Source organism: Girardinichthys multiradiatus, chromosome 12 (genome assembly GCF_021462225.1).
Source record: "Girardinichthys multiradiatus isolate DD_20200921_A chromosome 12, DD_fGirMul_XY1, whole genome shotgun sequence".
NCBI classification, from domain to species: domain Eukaryota; kingdom Metazoa; phylum Chordata; class Actinopteri; order Cyprinodontiformes; family Goodeidae; genus Girardinichthys; species Girardinichthys multiradiatus.
The window spans coordinates 6,192,214-6,214,534 of record NC_061805.1 but is presented as its reverse complement, the minus strand read 5'-3'; the positions used below and the strand labels follow the sequence as shown (position 1 = coordinate 6,214,534).

Here is a 22,321-nt window from a genome sequence, read left to right as displayed (position 1 = left end):
TTCATATATATGTTTAGAGACATTGTTCTGATGGAAGGTGAACCTCTGCCCCAGTCTCAGACTCTTTTTTGGAGCCTCTTACAGGTTTCCTAGAGGAGGGCCAGGATTCTGACAACCTTCCCTGTCCCTGCTGAAGAAAAGCATCCCCTCAGCATAAGATAGAATCCCGGAAAGAAATTCAGATCACTTTATCCAGGACATACACATAAAAACCAGAAATATATAATAATGTTGTATATGTTTGGTTAGGCTATTAGCAACTTTAATAATTATAATTAATAATTAAACATTATTAACCAAATTAATAAAAATAGATAGATTGAAAATTTATTAATATCTTTGGGATAGTTTCTCAGGGAAACTAAGATCTCCATCACACACCTAGCACTATTAGACATACATCATTAAAAACAGTTAAAACAATAAAAGCTTAGACAAACTGCTTCTGACAGTGTGAAGAGGGTGGCCAGCTTTGCCCAGAATAGCCAGGAGTTTGTGCAGTATTCTCCTCTGTGCCACTGTCTCCAGAGAGTCTAGCTTTGTGCCAACCACTGAGCTGGCCTGCCTGACTGGTTTCTCCAGTCTGGAGAGGTCTACCTTAGAAGTGCTCCCAACCCAGCACACCACAGCGTATGACAAATGCTGGCGATCACAGACTGATAAAACATCCCCAGTAGCTTACCGCAAATGTTAAAAGATATTAGCCTCCTCAGGAAGTACATCCTGCTCTGGACCCTCTTATATAGCTGCCTTGTGTTGCTCAAACAGTACAGCCCGTTGTCCAGCCACAAATCAAGATATTTGTAGGTCTGCACAACCTCTACCTCCTCCCCTCCTAACAGAACCGGTTTTGAGCTGGGTCTGTCCCTCCCGAAGTTGATGACCATTTCCTTAGTCTTGGAGGTGTTTAGCGGCAGGCCGTTTGTGTGTCACCAGACAACAAAGTTAAACCACTCATTGAAGTAGTTGCAACTTTAAAACACAACAAATAACAGAACAAATAAACCAGCCTCAAGTCTTACAGGCCTTGTATCACCTAAGCCCAATGGCCATTAGCATTAGCAGGTCGCCTGCAAGCACTCAAATAGTTTAGCCTTTTAGCACCATAAACAAAGCAATCACTTGATGTGATTTGAGACATGTTCTCCTTCGGTGGGAATCTCTGGCTCAGAATTTTTTCTGCAGAAGCTCAGAAAGAAACAGCTTGTCTTGATTACTCACATGATATGAATGCTGGATGCACATACAGCAGCGCATAACGTAACCTTTGGCTGGTTTACAGTGAAATACAACATGAACGTCAGACCGTACTCAACTTTGGATCCAAGTTTAGAATAAGTAGTCTAGCTCTGCTGGCACTCACTGCTGCTCCATAGTCTTCACCACATGGTATATCGGGGCTATTGGCCAATAAAAAGTACTGTAGAGGATATATAAATAGTAAAAAGGATATCTAAAAAGCCTATAAAAAGAGAGAGCTGAAGCACTGCTCTCTCTCGTGTACCTTCTAGGCACTAGAATGAGGAAAAAAGTTTTCCATGGGACATGAGACCCTCCCAAGACACAGGCTTAGGTTGTATATGTGATGTAGGGGCTCCCCAGCTGGTTAGCACATACCTTGAGCATCCTGGAACACATCTTATCAGAACCAGCTACCTTCCCAAGGTGGAGCCTCTGCATTTGCCCTCTGACCTGGTCTGTGGCAAGGGGGGAAAATGGGAGTGGGTGCTGAAGTCTCCTGCCCGTGTTTCAAATGATGATGGTAAATGTGTTATTGAGGTAGGAGACCAGCTGTGGGAGCCAAGAATGCCACAGGAATAGGACAGTCAAACTTATTATTGAAAAAAAAAAAAATTAACTGGTTAGCTCTGTCTCTATTCCGTACTGCAGAGTGGTTGCTGTTCTTCGTGCTGCCAATAATAGTCTTCATTGCCTCCCACACCTCACTTATGTTATTATTTTAAAGCTTCACTCCACTTTCCTCCTGTAAGACTTCCTGGCCTCTCTAATCTGGACCTTAACCTCTCCTTCTACTAACTTCAGCCTTGACATATCTCTGGGTGCATTCACACTGCTGATCTAGGGATTGGTCCAGGAATCGGTAAAAGTGAGAAAATTCCCACCTTCAGTTGGCCTGGTTTGCTTTGACACAGATCTTTTAGACCAAACCAAACAATGTCATGCAGTTGCAACAGATTGTTTTGTGGGGAGTATTGCACAGATCGAGAAGGAAAACCGTCTGATCTGGGATTTTGTTACTACTTTGGTGTTTAAATGTAGTTGTGCGCCTGCAGCTCTTTACTACTCCATGTAGCCCCATGAGACATTTTCAAACTCTTTCATCTTCAGATTTGCGCTCTTATTTTATTTTTCCACTACTTATTCTACTCAAATGCTCAGCCTCTCTTCCTTCTTTTGGTATGCTGGCCCGCCATGTATTTACGCTACAAGCAAACTGCTCCAGGGTCTGGATAAACCATGTAGAGACTGGCAGTTGTAACCGTGCCACGATACGGTTCGCTGGTCAGTTTCAGGGTCCAGGATGTATTACCACCGGTGTGACCCCCTCCAGAAACTGGACTCTGGCATGCTACAAAGCGTTCCAAAGGTTTGGTGTGAAACCACTGTCTGTGCCTGAACTCCCTCTTTTTTTGGTTAAGGATGTCCTTCACATTGCTGGTTATCCAGGGCTCGTTGTTTGGAAAGATACCGTTTTTGTGGAACAACGTCTGTACAGAAATGTAAATAGTTATTTCGTGAGTTAACCCCTCAATGTCCTCACCATGTGGATCAAGGTACACCATAGACTGTTGATTTGAAGCAGTCCTTAAGTGCGTCTTCAACTTCAGGAGACCAAATTCTAAAAGTTCGAGAGGTGGTAGGCTGCCTTAGGATGCTCGTTTGTAAAGGGACTGCAGCAGAACTGAATTGTGATCTGATTTTTCCAGAGGTGGCAAAAGGGTAACCCTGTATGCATCTCTCACATTGGCATAAAACAGGTAAAGTTGTTGTTGTTGTGTCTGCACCTTAGAAGGTGTAGTGAATGGTGTCACACATGTCAACATGCCACCTGCACGTCAGCCCATGGTGGCAGTGAGGAGAGCATGTGTCAACGCCCGAGGCATGTAGTAAGGTCGGAGACTCATCCCCAGCAGTTCAATGTGTTATTGGCCGGACATCCCTTTATGGCACAACACCGGCCAAATGACTGTATGTTCTTAAACTGTTGGCTTCCATGTAACTTCATGCTGGTCTCCCATTGGTTACTTAAAGAACCTTATTGGGATGCAGCTCTGTGCATCCGTGGCGAATCAGCGCTTTTTGTGTTGTTCTTGGTCCAATAAGATTAATCCATAAGATTTGTCAATGAAAGTCAAACCACCGGCATCTTGAGGCGGAGGTTGGAATGTCACTGAAACATTCGCAAGCAACGGACGACTCAGACAACAACGACAAGACAGGAGACAATGGTGCAGCAAAAGAAAATTTTGTCATTTATTTACAAAACTATATTTTCACAAATCAGAAAAATGTAATTTGGACTGGATTTTAAAATCCAACAGGAGGCAAGTAGAGTTTATTTTTGTGTTGTAATCACCGATCTGTAGTGCGCCCCCCCAAATGTTTTTTTTTTTTCTATCACCAGCCATCACTGGGTTTGCAGCCCTTTAACTTAAAAAAAAATCTATGGAGTTAGGGTTAGGAATAAATATGGAAAATAAACAGAAAACTATTTTTGGGGTTAGAAAAATAATCAGGGCATGAGTTAGCCTATAGCCACACAAATGAAGGGGGAAAAAAATAACTTGCCCATTGCAGCTACTAGACAGTACTGCTTCCGTTTTTGACAGGTCATCACTGTATGGTAAGTGCAACTGTTGCAATGATCAATTTTTGGCAGATCATCAGTTTATGGCACAACACTGAAAGGTGCTGCCACCACCATGTGTTCATGGTGGGAACGGTGTGTCCAGGGTAATGTAAAGTGTTGCAGGTGTTTGGTACAACACTTATGGCAAATTGTATAATTTCGGTTTGTATCACCTGACTTAATTTTAAGAAATGTTAGATATGGTCTTTTGAGATCAAACAGGTTCCACAAAACTGCCTTAGATAAACTGTTAAGGCAAGCATTACTTTTGGCCCGGGTCTTGTTTCACCTCTAAATGAACCAGAATGGACCTGCATCTCTGAACGCATTGATCCTCAGTTCAGTAGACATGAGAGTCTCAGCACAATTTCTATGTGACCTGGCTTAAAGGTTGTCTCTGCAGGAAGGCAGATGCTGAGTCTTTGGTAGAGGGGATGGATGTTTGGTGTTTCCTGTCTCTGGAATTTAACCAAGTTGATACCAGTGACAAAAAGTAATCTTACATGACAAGCTGGACAATTTTCCACTCCTTTGTGTTGGTCATTAACATAAAATTCCTATAAACTACATTTAAGTTTGTCAATGTAACCTGACAATATGTGGAAATTTTCAAGGAGTATGAATACTTTTACAAGATGCTGTATATAAGGTGGTTTTATAACAGGTGAGCTCTTTTTAGTTAAAGGCACTTGTTGGGATTATGAATCTGAGATTTAATATTAATATTTTATCAAATAATATTTCGGTCTATTAAGGGTTGTCCTGTGAATACCAGCCCAGTAAGGCGGTGTTATTAGGATAAAATAGAAAGGTGTGAGACGAGCTCTGACATTATTGAACAGCATAAACTCTGCACACACATGGAATGAATTCACACAATTTCTTAAAATACAAGAATTTATCAACAAAAATAAGTCAACTCAAAGTCAAACATATTTCAATAAACAAACTCTGTACTATGCTAAAAACAATCCGACTAAACTACCAAGCAGGATTAAAGAATAAGGAAGACTAATGGGCTATGTAAAATATAAACAACTTGATTAAAGATGGTTAAAACCATGACCAAAAGAGTGATGCAACATTACCATGCAATGTTTATGTTTGAGAACCAAGGATTATCTTGAAGAATCTGGAAGTGAAGTGAAGTTAGTCTTGGAACCAACTTAGACAACCATTCACAATGCAAGATCAGATAAAATATTATTTTAATAAAATAATGTTTTAAATAATGATCTGCTGAATAAAACCAACCTTCTGGATGACTAATTCTCAATGGGGTCTCATTAACTGCCTTTATTAAAATCATATTTAAATAAATATTATTAAGGGAATATTTTGGAAAAGAGCCAAATCTTTCTGGAGAAATGGGGCTTAATGGTGTTTACAAAGTTATCAAATTTAGTAAAATGATGTTAGGGACACATTATTTACTGGATTGAAAATTAAACCTTTCTGGGTAAATATTATTTGTTCTTAGCTGTTAGCAGTTGAAGCTAACAAAGGAGGCTGATAGCTTAGCACCAGAATCAAACACACACCTTTAAAAATACCGTCAATAAAAGGGTTAAAATGCATAAGCACGGACGGCCCGTTATGATCAATCTTCTGTGTTAAAATCACCCCTTTAAATAAAGTTTGTCTTAACTTTAAAAACACACAAACCAAGAACACAAACTGAACCTGTGTGCTGCAGATATTCTGCTAGCACCAAGATAGCTGAATTCAACACAAACAAAACCAAACTTCATAAAATGAAAAACGTTTAGATCATTTCAATCTAAATCACTTCTATATTATTCTGCCCAAACACTTAACCTCATGAACTGTGGTGAGGAACGTTATCCAGGGTGGCGAATAAACGTACAAAGTCTTTCAAAGGTAAGCTACAGCTAACCTCCTTAGCTATTGGGAGTGGCGACTGTTCTGTCAGCCGGCCAAACTGCACGTTACCATAACCACGGTGATGCGGCTCCTGTTGTCCTTCTCTCAGGCATTGAAAACCGCTTCACTCGGTTTGTAGAGACAGCTTCTCTACTGGGACTCCTCTGGAACACCGTTTGCTTCTGCAGGCCTCAGAGAGAAAGTCAAGCCATGCGTGTACCTTAATCCCTTTCATGAATGCATCTACCGGATACACAGAGTGATTCATTTGTACTTATCTCAGTGCATATGATTGAAGATCGTATGACACCCTTGGATCCAGTTTGAAGAGTTTGTGTCTTTTTGCCAGCAAAGAGACATTAGCGCACTTGTCTCTCCGGCCAGCCTCGCAGCGGAGTCCCAGGTGGAAGAGACAGGATGTAGCAAGAACGGTGCTTTTATTTGGACAGGAAGTCGTTTCCTGGGTGTGCCGGAAGTAGGTTGATGCAATTTATTTTGAAAGTCACGTTGTAACCACGATTGTGGGTCCCAACACACTCCTATTATAAGGAACAGAAAACTATGATAACCACTGGTTAAGAAATGTTTTAGTAAGTCGAATGGTTTGCTTTAATCGATCCTTTTCCCCTCATCGGTGTGGGCATTTAAAAAAAAAGCATTACCTATACATAAATTCCAGCTGTCTCTCATGCATTGGCTTCACAGATGTACCTGTACAAAAGGCTACAATCTGCATCATTCCACATCTTGCATTTGTGATTCATGGTGGAATGCAGCTGCCCATAATCCTCCGTTCTTTCTGAAGTCCCAGTTATCAGGTTGACCTATGTCCCAGAATCTGAACACCAAGAGGAGCAGGAAGTAATCTTGTTGGATAAGTTAAGTTTCACCTCTACAGCAGGTGCATAAAGGCAAAACAAAATTGAACTTCTGTTTAATTTTTCAGAGTGATACAATGTCCAAACAGTGGATAACATACTGTACATCCCAAGCTGGAAGCCCAAGGTTAATAATATTTAATTCTTAAGGAGGAACAAACAAGAATACGTTCACAGTTATGTAAAACACTCACTGATCTTGAATTTATCATTTCATAATTTAACTGAGGTGTAAACTAGCAGAAAAAGATAATTCATTTTGAGAAATTCTTTGGAATTAACTGACATGTTTCTAAATAAAAGTGTTTTTTATGATAAATTCTGGTTTGTAAATGTAACATGGTTTGACAATCTCAGGAACATTGAATTAAAAACAAATATACCAAATGTTAAATGTTGTAATACAAAATTGTTATACAGATGTGGCAAATGGAAAATTGGACTAAATTGCACTGAGTTTTATGTAGGAATGCCAGAGTAAAGTGGGCGGAATTCAAATGCACACCACACTTTTCTGATTTATTTTGGAAAAAGTTTTGAAAAACCATGTACTGGATTACTTTCAGGTCATTCACTGGTTTGTGTAGATATATTCAAGCAAATTCTGATAAAATACACTAAATGTTGTAGCTGTAACATACCAAAATGTAATAAATTTCAAGGGGTACAAATTGGCTAAATTGGCCCTCACCAGCTCCTCCATGTTATTGAGAACTAGCAGGTGTCCTCCATGTGATCGACACTGATCTTCTGCTCTTTGCCAAGTAGCAGTGGTGGTGGAAAGCAGATAGCAGCTCCCTTGGAAGCTCCCCCATCCCTCCCTGCATGTTCCTGATTTCATAAGCATCACCAAAGTCAAACTAGATCAAATACAAAATTTTCCTGTTTGTTTTAAAATATTTGAGTTTTTGCCTCTAACTGGAGCAAGTCTCTCCAACAGGACTTCTTTTGCTGGTGTTGGACCTTTAGTTTGAGAAGCCACACAAATGCATACGTAATTTAAAGAACACAGTTTTGGCTGCATCTTGATACTGAGAAATCAGAAATCCTTTTTTCCTTTTTTTACCTGAAGTACAAAGAGACGGTCGTCTGTTATTGATAGTCTTGAGCTGTAGTTTGACATCAGTAATTTCCTTGTTCAGCTGAGAGACTGTGAAGTAATATTATTTTATGATTTACAGTAATATATTAATCCTCCACATTATTGTGATTTGTTTAAATCCTACATTTTACTCCAATGACCATCAGCAGAATCAAAAGCAGCAACACCAGGATGCTGTAAAGGATATACCGTACATCAATATTCTCTGGATTCCTGAAAACACAAACGCTCAGATTTGTCACTCTGTCGGAAATAACTGAGTAGAAATTAGATTAAAGTGTGTGTGGTGGCACTAATAATGACATCCAATGTGTTTACGACAAACATTTTTTCTCATAGTGTAAAAAGAATCTACTTATTACTCTGTTTTAATGAAACAACAGGCAAACATTAAAATTAATCAGTGAACAATTAATGTTTCTCCATGATTCAGTAGAACCCAGAAACCAGCTTTCGCAACGTTAAATTGAAGCATCTACTTAACAAAGGAAGTGTATCAGTTCTTCACATCATGGAGGAATATTGGCTAAGTCTTTGCAATTCATTCATGTTTTTCAGCATTTATTTATGATACTATGATTATGTTTTATTCAAGTTGAGGATCTGGACTTCATCTGCACGACTGTAACACCATTGTTCTCTTTTTCAAAAGTTCTTTTGTAGATTTGCTACTAAGCTTGAGCTGAATCCCATTTCCTAGCCCCTTCCCCCATCCCTAGACACTTACAGGGGTTGGACAATGAAACTGAAACACTTGGTTTTAGACCACAATAATTTATTAGTATGGTGTAGGGCCTCCTTTTGTGGCCAATACAGCGTCAATTCATCTTGGGAATGACATATACAAGTCCTGCACAGTGGTCAGAGGGATTTTAAGCCATTCTTCGATAGTGGCCAGGTCACTACGTGGTACTGGTGGAGGAAAACGTTTCCTGACTCGCTCCTCCAAAACACCCCAAAGTGGCTCAATAATATTTAGATTTGGTGACTGTGCAGGCCATGGGAGATGTTCAACTTCACTTTCATGTTCATCAAACCAATCTTTCACCAGTCTTGCTGTGTGTATTGGTGCATTGTCATCCTGATACACGGCACCGCCTTCCAGATACAATGTTTGAACCATTGGATGCACATGGTCCGCAAAATTACACAAAAATCATTAATGGAAATCAAATTTATTAACCAATGGAGGCCTGGATTTGGAGTCCCACACAAATTAAAGTGAAAAAACACACTACAAGCTGATCCAACTTTGATGTAATGTTCTTAAAACAAGTCAAATTGAGGCTCAGTATTGTGTGTTGCCTCCACGTGTCTGTATGACCTCCCTACAACACCTGGGCATGCTCCTGATGAGACGGCAGATGGTCTCCTGAGTAATCTCTTCCCAGACCTGGACTAAAGCATCCGCCAACTCTTGGTGTTGGGCTGTGAGCACAACCCCCATTTGTGGACGTCGTTCCCTCATACCATCCTCATGTAGTTGGTTTCTAACCGTTTGTGCAGACACATGCACATTTGTGGCCTGCTGGAGGTCATTTTACAGGGCTCTAGCAGTGCTCCTCCTGTTCCTCCTTGCACAAAGGCGGGGGTAGCGGTCCTGCTGCTGGGTTGTTACCCTCCTACGGCCTCCTCCACGTCTCCTGGTGTACTGGCCTGTCTCCTGGTAGCACCTCCAGGCTCTGGACACTACGATGACAGACACAGCAAACCTTCTTGCCACAGCTCGCATTGATGTGCCATCCTGGATGAGCTGCACTACCTGAGCCACTTGTGTGGGTTGTAGAGTCCGTCTCATGCTACCACGAGTGTGAAAGCACCACCAACATTCAAAAGTGACCAAAACATCAGCCAGAAAGCATAGGTACTGAGAAGTGGTCTGTGGTCCCCACCTGCAGGACCACTCCTTTATTGAGTGTGTGTTGCTAATTGCCAAAGATTTCCCCCTGTTGTCTATTCCATTTGGACAAAAACATGTGAAATTGATTGTCAATCAGTGTTGCTTCCTAAGTGGACAATTTGATTTCACAGAAGTTTGATTTACTTGGAGTTATATTGTGTTGTTTAAGCGTTCCCTTTATTTTTTTGAGCAGTGTGTATATATATATATATATATATATATATATATATATATATATATATATATATATATATATATATATATATACACAGGGGTTGGACAATGAGACTGAAACACCTGGTTTTAGACCACAATAATTTATTAGTATGGTGTAGGGCCTCCTTTTGTGGCCAATACAGCATCAATTCGTCTTGGGAATGACATATACAAGTCCTGCACAGTGGTCAGAGGGATTTTAAGCCATTCTTTGATTGTGGCCAGGTCACTACGTGGTACTGGTGGAGGAAAACATTTCCTGACTCGCTCCTCCAAAACACCCCAAAGTGGCTCAATAATATTTAGATTTGGTGACTGTGCAGGCCATGGGAGATGTTCAACTTCACTTTCATGTTCATCAAACCAATCTTTCACCAGTCTTGCTGTGTGTATTGGTGCATTGTCATCCTGATACACGGCACCACCTTCCAGATACAATGTTTGAACCATTGGATGCACATGGTCCTCAAGAATGGTTCCGTAGTCCTTGGCAGTGACGTGCCCATCTAGCACAAGTATTGGGCCAAGGGAATGCCATGATATGGCAGCCCAAACCATCACTGATCCACCCCCATGCTTCACTCTGGGCATGCAACAGTCTGGGTGGTACGCTTCTTTGGGGCTTCTCCACAACGTAACTCTCCCGGATGTGGGGAAAACAGTAAAGGTGGACTCATCAGAGAACAATACATGTTTCACATTGTCCACAGTCCAAGATTTGCGCTCCTTACACTATTGAAACCGACATTTGGCATTGGCATGACTGACCAAAGGTTTGGCTATAGCAGCCCGGCCGTGTATATTCACCCTGTGGAGCTCCCGACGGACAGTTCTGGTGGAAACAGGAGAGTTGAGGTGCACATTTAATTCTGCCGTGATTTGGGCAGCCGTGGTTTTATGTTTTTTGGATACAATCCGGGTTAGCACCCGAACATCCCTTTCAGACAGCTTCCTCTTGCGACCACAGTTAATCCTGTTGGATGTAATTTGTCCTTCTTGGTGGTATGCTGACATTACCCTTGATACCGTGGCTCTTGATACATCACAAAGACTTGCTGTCTTGGTCACAGATGCGCCAGCAAGACGTGCACCAACAATTTGTCCTCTTTTGAGCTCTGGTATGTCACCCATAATGTTGTGTGCATTTCAATATTTTGAGCAAAATTGTGCTCTTAAATGTGCAATCAATGAAGACTGGCTACCAGGCTGGTCCAATTTAGCAATGAAACCTCCCACACTAAAATGACAGGTGTTTCTGTTTCATTGTCCAACCCCTGTAATTACAGGTTGTGGTTAAAGGTTTTCACTGAAATACGGGACATTTAAGAAGTGGATACATCAATGGTCCTCCCTACAGTGAACACATACATGTCCTAATATTCCCGTATGTGTCAGACAGCAGACATCAGCATACATTATTTTTTATGCACGTTCAGGAAAAACAAAACTACAATGCAAAATGTAGTATTGTGAAAAATAAATATACATTAATGTATTTAAAATATATTTTGATTTTTTATTGACTATTGCCAGTATACTAATAAAAATATATGGTATATGATCCTTTTAAAATAGCAGACTTTGAGTATTTCAATCTCCAAACACCCTTGTGTTTTGCTCTCAAGATAATCTATTTTAAATATAATAATATTGAGTAAAATTACATTGGTCTGCATCAAACTGCATTCTGAAGGCTCAAATCATGGTATAATATTTGAAATGGAAAATATTTTATCTTTGCTAACGGTGATAGACTCCAGCCCACTTTTAAGAGATATAATTTGTTCTTATTTGACGGAAACCTTTGTGACGTCCTACAACAGGGGTGGGAGCTAAGGGGTAAGGGCTGAGATGGGATTCAGCCTCGGTGTTCTTATTTTATAACAAAGGCAGGGCCATGTTTTTTTTAACTAGCAGATGCATTTACATTTGAATACTTTGGTTGACAGAAAAGTTGATGGTTAAGGAGTACATGACTTCAATGCACCTAGGTGGCAAAACAAGCCCAAATCTTCAGCCTGCCCCCACCTTGCTTGGTGCTGTTTTATGTTCATGGTTCATTGGTTTTCACTAAATAAGGTGCTGCGCAAAGATGGTGGTTAGGCAGAATGCTCCACCGTCTTTGTTTAGGAGCAGCAATTCAAAGCTCACGTGTTCGCATGGTGGCGCAGTAGACCTCCAGATCTCAGCGGTCGAGCTTTCACGTGACTCAAGCTCTACAAATTACTGCTTCCGGTCTCCGGTCTTACTGTAGGGAAAATGGCGGCTTTCGGACGTTTCTCTCAGATGTTGTGGAGGTCTTCTTTGACCCAAACCCGGCGTCAGCTATCTGCTGCCGCCGCTGCCGGTGGACATGGCGAGCAGTCAGGTAATTATAAGTCCTTACTGTGTCCCAGTGAATGAATGAAGTCTAACAGAGCTTTAGAACAACAGGTTATCTTTGGAGTGTGACCTTGCTGAGTTAGCGTTAGCTCCTTTAGCAGCCGAGCTTCATCCTTGAGCTTCCCTGGACGTCTTCGAAAACATTGCTACTTAAAAAAGAAAAAGGTTGGTAATCAGACTTTATCGTTAAGTTAGCAGTTTAGTTTCTGGTTATGTTGCCATCGACGTGAGACTGGAACGGGCACATTAAAACGTCTACGGTGCAAGTCTATATGAAAGTCGCATCATTTATACAGATACAGGCTGACATATACACATGTGAAGCAAGAAACCAAAAAATGTGTGAAGAGGAGAGCTCAGTCATATTGTAGGAGGAGGAGATAATTGCCAAGCTACAACGTAGATACCAACACACTACTAAAGAGTGAACAGGAAAGCTGTACGCAAGCTTTGGGAATGAGAACTTAATTCAAGGGCACATCCTGGAAAAATGACTGCGGCCAAATAAGTACAAAAATCTGTTTTACTCACAAAATGTTTGTTGAAACTGGGTCCACTTTCTCCATTTGGATGAATCTGTTGGTACTTCATCTACAGGTCCTTCTCAAAATATTAGCATATTGTGATAAAGTTAATTATTTTCCATAATGTCATGATGAAAATTTAACATTCATATATTTTAGATTCATTGCACACTAACTGAAATATTTCAGGTCTTTTATTGTCTTAATAAGGATTATTTTGGCATACAGCTCATGAAAACCCAAAATTCCTATCTCACAAAATTAGCATATCATTAAAAAGGTCTCTAAACGAGCTATGAACCTAATCATCTGAATCAACGAGTTAACTCTAAACACCTGCAAAAGATTCCTGAGGCCTTTAAAACTCCCAGCCTGGTTCATCACTCAAAACCCCAATCATGGGTAAGACTGCCGACCTGACTGCTGTCCAGAAGGCCACTATTGACACCCTCAAGCAAGAGGGTAAGACACAGAAATACATTTCTGAATGAATAGGCTGTTCCCAGAGTGCTGTATCAAGGCACCTCAGTGGGAAGTCTGTGGGAAGGAAAAAGTGTGGCAGAAAACGCTGCACAACGAGAAGAGGTGACCGGACCCTGAGGAAGATTGTGGAGAAGGGCCAATTCCAGACCTTGGGGGACCTGCGGAAGCAGTGGACTGAGTCTGGAGTAGAAACATCCAGAGCCACCGTGCACAGGCGTGTGCAGGAAATGGGCTACATTCCCCAGGTCAAGCCAGTTTTGAACCAGAAACAGCGGCAGAAGCGCCTGACCTGGGCTACAGAGAAGCAGCACTGGACTGTTGCTCAGTGGTCAAAGTACTTTTTTCGGATGAAAGCAAATTCTGCATGTCATTCGGAAATCAAGGTGCCAGAGTCTGGAGGAAGACCGGGGAGAAGGAAATGCCAAAATGCCAGAAGTCCAGTGTCAAGTACCCACAGTCAGTGATGGTCTGGGGTGCTGTGTCAGCTGCTGGTGTTGGTCCACTGTGTTTTATCAAGGGCAGGGTCAATGCAGCTAGCTATCAGGAGATCTTGGAGCACTTCATGCTTCCATCTGCTGAAAAGCTTTATGGAGATGAAGATTTCATTTTTCAGCACGACCTGGCACCTGCTCACAGTGCCAAAACCACTGGTAAATGGTTTACTGACCATGGTATCACTGTGCTCAATTGGCCTGCCAACTCTCCTGACCTGAACCCCATAGAGAATCTGTGGGATATTGTGAAGAGAACGTTGAGAGACTCAAGACCCAACACTCTGGATGAGCTAAAGGCCGCTATCGAAGCATCCTGGGCCTCCATAAGACCTCAGCAGTGCCGCAGGCTGATTGCCTCCATGCCACGCCGCATTGAAGCAGTCATTTCTGCCAAAGGATTCCCGACCAAGTATTGAGTGCATAACCGTACATGATTATTTGAAGGTTGACGTTTTTTGTATTAAAAACACTTTTCTTTTATTGGTCGGATGAAATATGCTAATTTTGTGAGATAGGAATTTTGGGTTTTCATGAGCTGTATGCCACAATCATCCGTATTAAGACAATAAAAGACCTGAAATATTTCAGTTAGTGTGCAATGAATCTAAAATATATGAATGTTAAATTTTCATCATGACATGGAAAATAATGAACTTTATCACAATATGCTAATATTTTGAGAAGGACCTGTATATGGTCCCAAATGTGTCCTTGTGATCGTTAAGTTTAGATGACCTCGAGTGTTTTAGCTTTAATTTAAACGGCCAAGGGTTTTAAAGCCTTTTCAGTTCCATAAAGCGTGGGATGTTAAACCATTAATGGCTCCCATTTATTCGTCTCCCAATAAATAAAAATGATTGGCTGATCAGACCATAAGTCCATCCATCAGCTTAAGGCTGACAAAATTCAGACGTGAAAACAGAATCTCCTGAATAGATAAACTCTGCCTAATGATGCATACACGAATTTTTTATTGGCTTTTTTTCCGCCTAATACAAAATCACTGGAAGATCGCTGCAGATCTGGGATTTGTTTGTTTCTGGGACACTTGGGGCCTTTTCTGAACCTCCACTGGTGTGTGTCTGTGTGTGTGTTTCTCAGGTATAGGATAAGCTTACTCTGCAGCAGACATTTTGACAGTTGTTGGCGCTTTCTGAGCTGTCCCAATTGTTTGCTCTTTAAAAAATACACAAAAGCAAAACCTCCTGCTAGTTGAATACAGCTCCTGCATATTAATATGCCCATACATGACATTTCTTCAAAGCTAAACTGCCTGAAAGAAACCGTGTCTAAATGAACACATTTGTTTCCTGTCTCTGATTATAATTAGTAAAACTGAAAGGCTTAATAATCTACATGTGAATATTGTGAAGTTTCCCCATCCCTGACGTATTACAAATATAATTTTTTATTGTTTGATTTTTATGATCTGATAACAACACAATCATGAGCTCTGTGCTCTATTTGTGCTGTTCCAGGTTTTCATGATCTTTCAAAATGAGCTAAATATCTCTTATGGTTTGTTTACAAGAATGTGTAAAACAGTTCAGAATCTTTATAGTTAATGCAGCAAAAATAGCTTGTAAGAAAACTAGTATCAGCATTTTGCAATATCAGTGCACATTTCCAGACCAGCTCAGAGAAGGTGTCGTTGATGATTATAGGCAAATGAAGTCAAATGTGGAAGTACAAAATGGAAGGAGGCTGGGACAAAATGGCAACGTATGAAATGTGATACAAATAGCAAAGATATGAACTGACACAATCTGTCTGCTGATATTGTCTATTATAACTTGTTTAGTGATGTACTTTGTGCTTTCCTGGCCCTGATATTTCCAGGTCTCGCTGTTAGTTGGTGCAGATGTATTTAATCTTCTTTTTTAAGTCCAGTGAGCATGTTTTCATTGGTTTATGACATAAATGCCATTTCTCATCAGCTAAAACATGGAAGATCCTCTCCTTTGTGGTTGCCCTGCCTGCTGTCGCCGTGTGCATGTTGAACACCTTCTTGAAAGAGAAGGAACACAGCCATCATGAGCAACTAGAGTTTGTCCCATACACTCACCTTCGCATTCGCACCAAGGTTGGACGTCATAATTTATGTATATTACTGACTTGTCTCATTTTCCTGCTTCATTTTTCCATCTAATGCTGCTGTTTCTATTTTTAAAATAGCGTTTCCCCTGGGGAGATGGCAACAAAACCCTTTTCCACAACACACATGTGAATGCCCTTCCGGATGGCTATGAGGGGCATGATGAGTAAACCCAGACCTCAGCACTGTCCTTCTGCTAATGTTACAGGACCACACTCCTGTTTACAGTTTATTCTCTGGAGTTTAAATCGTTTATACCTCTGTGCTCTTGACATGGGGCACCTAAACCAATAATTCCTTTGTTCTGGACCATTAAACAAAATGTCAGCTTGAACTTAAGATTAATAAAATAAATATTACTTCTGCTGATTTGTATTTTGTGTTTCAGTTTTCTTATTTCTGCTAGTTTAATGCAGCTGATTCTAAGGCTATGTTCAAGTCTGCAAGTCTTGATCCTCAATTCCGTTTTTTTTTTTTTTTTGTGGTCGTTCACATTTCCAAATATATATGATTTGTAGTGATCTTCTGTGTGAGCTGCGTTCATACAACTTAAGTGTCCCACATGTGCAGTAGATGACGCAATGACGTCACACTGAGCGTGCCTAGTGTCTGCGGAAGTAAGTATTGATGGAAATGTTGGACTGTATCTTGCGATTTCTAAGTTGTTTTCCAACCTGAGCCAGCACATTAACAACACAATATTTTTAAAAAGATCGAAAAGAAAGTGAGCCACGTTACGCCATGGTTGTTGTTGTTTTTCTTCCCGCTTCCGCTTAGCAGGAGCCAGAATAGTGACGTTTGTCGATTATCACTGACGTACAGGTCGGATGAATGCGACCTGGCAGTACAGACATTTAAAAAGATCAGATACGTATCGGATTTAGGACCAAATATCACACTGCAGCTTGAAGCAACCCATATCCGATTTTTTTTTTGCCCGTATGTGACCTGTATCCAAACTTTTCATGACAGTCAACGACACAGATCCGATTTTTTTTTTCTAATGCGACCCAGGCCACTTGGATATGTGGTCCTAAATCTGTTACGTATCTGATCTTTTCAAATGCGACCTGTTTCTGTATGACTATTTCGCATTCATCCGACCTGTACGTCATTGATACTCGACAAACGTCACGATTCTGGATCCTGCTACGCGAAAGCGGGAAGAAAAACAACAACCATGGTGGACATGGTTGTTAATGTGCTGGCTCTGGTTGGAAAACAACTTAAAACTCAAGATACCGTCCAACATTTATTTACTTCCGCAAACACTGAGCACGCTCGCTACATGTGACATCATTGCGTCGTCTACTGCGCATGCGGGACACTTGAGTTGTATGAATGCGTTCACACAGGAGATCACTACAAGTCACATATATTTGGAAATGTGAACAACCACGCAACAAATTGGAGCATTAAGACCTGCAGTGTGAACGTAGCCCAAGTGGCCTGGGTTGCATTTGAAAAAATCGGATCTGTGTCGTTCAGACTGTCATGAAAAGTTTGGATACAGGTCGCATACGGACAAAAAAATCGGATTTTGATCACTTCAAGCTGCAGTGTGAACGTAGCCTTAGTTTGATTTTTTTTTCTTTTTGAAGAATGTATTTTTAGAAAGTAGAAGTTTGGGTTAGGAAGTTAAAGGTCACAGAAATGTATCTACTCGAGTCCAACATGCTCCTTCCTATCATTATACCCTTAAAATGAAAGGCTTATGAATCTTTTTAGGCATTACATAAAATTTATTTATTTATTTTATTTTTTTAGTAAATAACATACTGGTATAGTCCAGGTTTCTTCAGGGTCTTAAAAAGCCTTCAATCTAATAACCTTAACTGTAGGCCTTAAAAGACACTGGTTATCCACTATTTATATAACATATATACTGTGACCCAGTATGTATTTTCATCACCCTGGATGGGTTCACAGCAGGCTGTTCATATGGAACCCACATGGGTTCACAACCCCCAGCTGGGTGTTAAGGAAATCAGTTCAAATCGTGCAACACCTTGAAGACCCATATGGGTCCCACTTTTTACCCATCAACCCTTTTATTGGCAGGTCACATGAGACCTTTATATAACCTGCAGGCAGTCCCACATCAGCCCCAAAGGTGATGACTGGGTACTTGCTCATCATGTATTTATTTAATTAGATTTGGCTTAAAATCCAGTTTTGAACCCATAACAAAGCATGCCATTTACTGTAAGAAGCTGTGGATTTTAGGGAACAAGTGGAAAAAGACAGCTGAAAAAGGTTATATTTTACTTTTTAAGTAAGTTAAACTTACACGTCTTTATTATAGTTTTAATGTCTTCAAATTGTGTAGCTTTAGCTTGTAATTTCTGAGACTTGAAGTGTCAAGCATATTATGACTTTATGAGCAGACTGTTTTACTTTCGTTCAGTGACGACGTTCCCGTGCTTTATGACAATTTTGGTTTATCATTTGTTACTTCTGTTCAGTCTTTCAATTCTCAGGATGACTTCAACTATTAGTGTATGATTCGATTTGAGTTAACTTGAGACAACGTGTTGTGAATTGGTGCTAATTTGCTGTTTACCTTTATTTCAAATTACTTTGATAGGTTAGGCTATTATGGCAAGCCTTCAAAACTTAAAATAGGAAATTAGTTATATTTTGGATTGTATCCACCAAGCTGTGTTGCAATGGTAAGAAATATATAAAAAATGTTGTTTATTAACCACATTGGAGGCCATTTCATAGCTAATATTTTTATTTGCAGCACTTAGGACAGACGTTACAGAGGACTTTAATTCTAACTTGCCTCTATAGTATAAAGGAGTTGATGCTGAAAAACTGTGACATGGAAGTTTCATTTTTCTCTCAACAGGCTTTTTTAAAAATGTCCTACATCCGTTCAGACCAAGTAAAAATTGAGCTGTACCAGCAGGTTTTATGTGGAAGAAACAGTATCCTGTTAAAACACAGCTGGCAGGCCATCATGTATCTGGACACCACACCCTTTTCACCTGAGACTGAAAACAGCAGATCATTGGTTCATCAGTGAAGCATTGAACCGTGAAGGTCAAAACAGTAGCGGTGCCAGTGGGGTGCTAGGGGGTGCTGTAGATCCCCCTGGAAAACTCATATCACCCCTCTACGTTAATATTCTGTAACGTGTGGTTCTTGTAATAATTATCTCACAAAACACATCCAATGTCAATAAACAATTATAAATTGAGTAAAAAAACATCACGCAACAGGATCTGGATTTTGTATTTGTGAACACCCACTGCCATGATATTGATGCCGCACCAGATTTCTTGGAGACATTGCAAGTGTTATGATTCTGACACGTCTGCTCTACCCTGTCTCCCTGGCTGCAATCAGCAGATTAGATGCACCTGGTGGCTGCTGCTGTGCAGTGCAATCTGTGGCATGCCATACACCTGTGTCTTCCCTGATATATACCGACTATGACAAGCAGACGGTGCCAGATTTTTGAAAGCCATTCGTGTGAGTAGATATCCAGCGTTCCTTCCTGTCTGATCATTGTTCTTGACCTTGCCTTGCCTTTTGGATTTATGCCTCTGCCTGCTCCCTGTCGGACTATTTGGATTTTGGTTGTCAACCTTGTTTCCTGCATCTGGTTTATGCCTCTGCTTGCCCCTTGCCTGACGCCTCTTGTTCCGATCGTTGACCCTGTTTCTGTCCTTGAATTATTGAGCCAGCCTAGCCCTCGGATTATTCAGCCTGGAGTCACTTCTTACTTGTGCTGTGGACATCACCGCCTGCCGCCCACTGAGGTTTCCCCTCTGGGTTTCAAGTTCCACTCAAGACAAAAGCAGTGATTCCTGGAAGCTGTGAGGAGTGTTTCCTGTGTGACGTTTTCCTGTGGCTGAATAAACCTTTTAAACTTTCAGTACTGTGTCTGGCTGAATCTTGGGTCTGCCTTTTTCTGATTTATAGCAGAAAAATCTGGCCAAAAATGGACCCATCGCCAGCACAACAGTGGCGTACTCACGTTGATGAGACCCTTTCCTGGTTTGGTTCCGGCATGGAGAAAATAATTTCCACATTACGTTCTGGCAATCTTGTCTCCGAGCCGCCACCATCACAAAGAAACCACGCCCAAGTAACACGGACAACAGCAGAGGTAAGGGAGCCACGCCTCTCTCCGCCTGAGATGTTCAGGGGAGACTCAGACCAATGTCGAGCTTTTCTAACTCAGTGTGAAATTCATTTTGAGCTTTAGCCGTCATCCTTTCCCACTGAACGTTCCAAGGTGGCATTTGTTATATCTCTGCTGGCAGGAAAGGCAAAACAGTGGGGAACTGCTGAATGGCATAACAGGTCTGCATCTTGTGATCTTTATGAAACTTTTTCCAAGGAACTCATTCGAGTTTTTGACCCGGTCATTCCAAGTCGTGAGGCCGCAAGAAGATTATTGTCCCTCAAACAGGGTGATCAACCTGTCTCAACCTATATAATTGACTTTCATTTGTTGGCTGCAGAGAGCCGTTGGAATGAGGCAGCACAGATGGATGCATTCATGAAAGGATTAAATGAAGACATCAAGGATGAGCTAGCAACCCGTGACTATCCTTCTTCCCTGAAACAACTCGAGGATTTGGCTGCTTGCATTGATATTCAGCTGGCAGAGAGAAGGAAGGAGAAGCGCCATGAGAAGGGTCGCTCATCATTAACTCAGGTTTCTGCACACTGGTATGAGAGAAGGAGTCGGTCACCTCTCACTGAGGAAAATAATAATTGAGAGCCCATGCAATTGGGCAGAACCAAGATTACCCCTGAGGAGAATGATCGTCGGAGAAGATTCAAGCTCTGTTTTTATTGTGGAGAGAAGGGACATTTAGCACTCAGGTGTCCACTAAAAGGACAGGCTCAGCAGAGGAAGGGAGGTCTCTACTGAGCCGAAGTCAACTAACTGCCTCCTCCTTCTTGTTTCCTGCCCATTTTCAAACCTCTTCTTTGTCTCTCCAGGGGGCCGTGTTTATTGATTCAGGAGCAGATACTGAATTCATGGACGAAACATTTGCAAATAAGAACGGAATAAAACTTATTCCGTCAGTTGACACAAGAAACGTGCTAGCTTCAGATGGTCACAGCATGAACAATTCACATCTCAGGATGGAGGAGATTACCTTAACAGTTGGAGGTAATCATCAAGAAAAAGTAACTTTCATGATCATTAATTCACCTGAACTTCCTGTAGTCCTAGGGGCCTCCTGGTTGCAGAAACACAACCCTCACATTGACTGGAAGAAAAAAGAAGTTTTGGGTTGGTCTGAGTCATGTTCCGCTGACTGTCTTTTGTCTGCTACGGAGGTCAGTGTGGAGAATGAGGTTGAGGAGACCTATTCAGATTTATCCAAGGTACTGCAAGAATACCATGATTTAAAGGAGGTTTTTAATAAAATCAAGGCCACAGCTCTGTCACCCCATAGACCTTATGATTGTGCTATTGATTTGCTTCCTGGCACATCACCCCCTAAAGGCAGAACCTATTCATTGTCTGGTCCAAGAGCACAGGGCCATGAAGAGTTATGTTGATGAGGCATTAAAGGCAGGGCACATTCAATCCTCTTCCTCTCCTGCAGGTGCTGGTTTCTTTTTTGTTGGGAAGAAGGATGGTTCATTGAGACCATGCATTGATTATAGAGGCCTTAATGAGATAACAGTTAAAAATAGATATCCCTTACCACTCATGAACACAGCTTTTGATCAGATCCAGGGAGCCAAGATATTTTCTAAGCTGGATCTAAGGAATGCATATCATCTGGTCCAAATCAGAGAAGGAGATGAGTGGAAAACGGCTTTCAACACGCCTACGGGACATTATGAATACAAGGTCATGCCATTTGGACTTACTAACGCTCCTGCAGTTTTTCAGTCATTGGTCAATGACGTTCTAAGAGACATGGTGGGTCAATTCGTATTTGTTTATCTTGATGACATACTGATTTATTCTCAAGATCTGGAAACCCACAGAAAACATGTCAGAGCTGTTCTCCTGTGTTTTCTCCAAAACCAGTTGTTTGTCAAGGCAGAGAAATGTGAGTTCCACATAACTACCACTTCCTTTTTGGGCTTCATCATTTCCCCAGATCAAGTGCTTGTCAACCCCTCCAAGGTTAAGGCCGTATTGGAATGTCCTGTTCTAACTGATCGCAAGCAGCTTCAAAGATTTCTGAGCTTCGCAAACTTCTATAGGAGGTTTATTAGAAATTACAGTCTGGTTGCTACTCCCCTAAATGCTCTTACCTCTTCCAAGGTGAAATTTGTGTGGAATAAGGATGCGGAGAAGGGCTTCAATAGGTTAAAGGAACTCTTCACGTCAGCTCCAGTGTTACGGTCTCCTGACCCAGAGAGACAGTATATCGTGGAGGTGGATGCCTCAAGCACTGGGGTCGGAGCTGTATTAAGCCAAAGAGGTGAGGATGATCGTGTTCACCCATGTGCCTTCTTTTCAAGGACTCTGTCACAGGCTGAGCGGAATTACGACATGGG

The 22,321-nt window shown here is 41.2% G+C and overlaps 2 protein-coding genes across 2 annotated transcripts; one reads left to right on the top strand and one right to left on the bottom strand.

Moving 5' to 3' along the window:
- Positions 1 to 6,209: 6,209 nt before the first annotated feature.
- On the bottom strand, positions 6,210 to 11,905 carry asgrl1 (asialoglycoprotein receptor-like 1). The gene is given in 5 exon segments (XM_047380872.1): positions 6,210 to 6,544; positions 6,546 to 6,621; positions 7,700 to 7,783; positions 7,860 to 7,948; positions 11,880 to 11,905. Coding segments are annotated over 5 exon segments (378 nt in total). The 3' UTR covers positions 6,210 to 6,441.
- A 159-nt stretch (positions 11,906 to 12,064) lies between these two features.
- On the top strand, positions 12,065 to 16,204 carry LOC124877273 (cytochrome c oxidase subunit 6A, mitochondrial). Its single transcript, XM_047380352.1, has 3 exons — positions 12,065 to 12,219; positions 15,672 to 15,817; positions 15,910 to 16,204. Exons 1-3 carry the CDS (start codon positions 12,111 to 12,113, stop codon positions 15,997 to 15,999), a joined length of 345 nt encoding a protein of 114 aa, XP_047236308.1. The 5' UTR covers positions 12,065 to 12,110; the 3' UTR covers positions 16,000 to 16,204.
- The last annotated feature ends 6,117 nt before the right edge of the window (positions 16,205 to 22,321 follow it).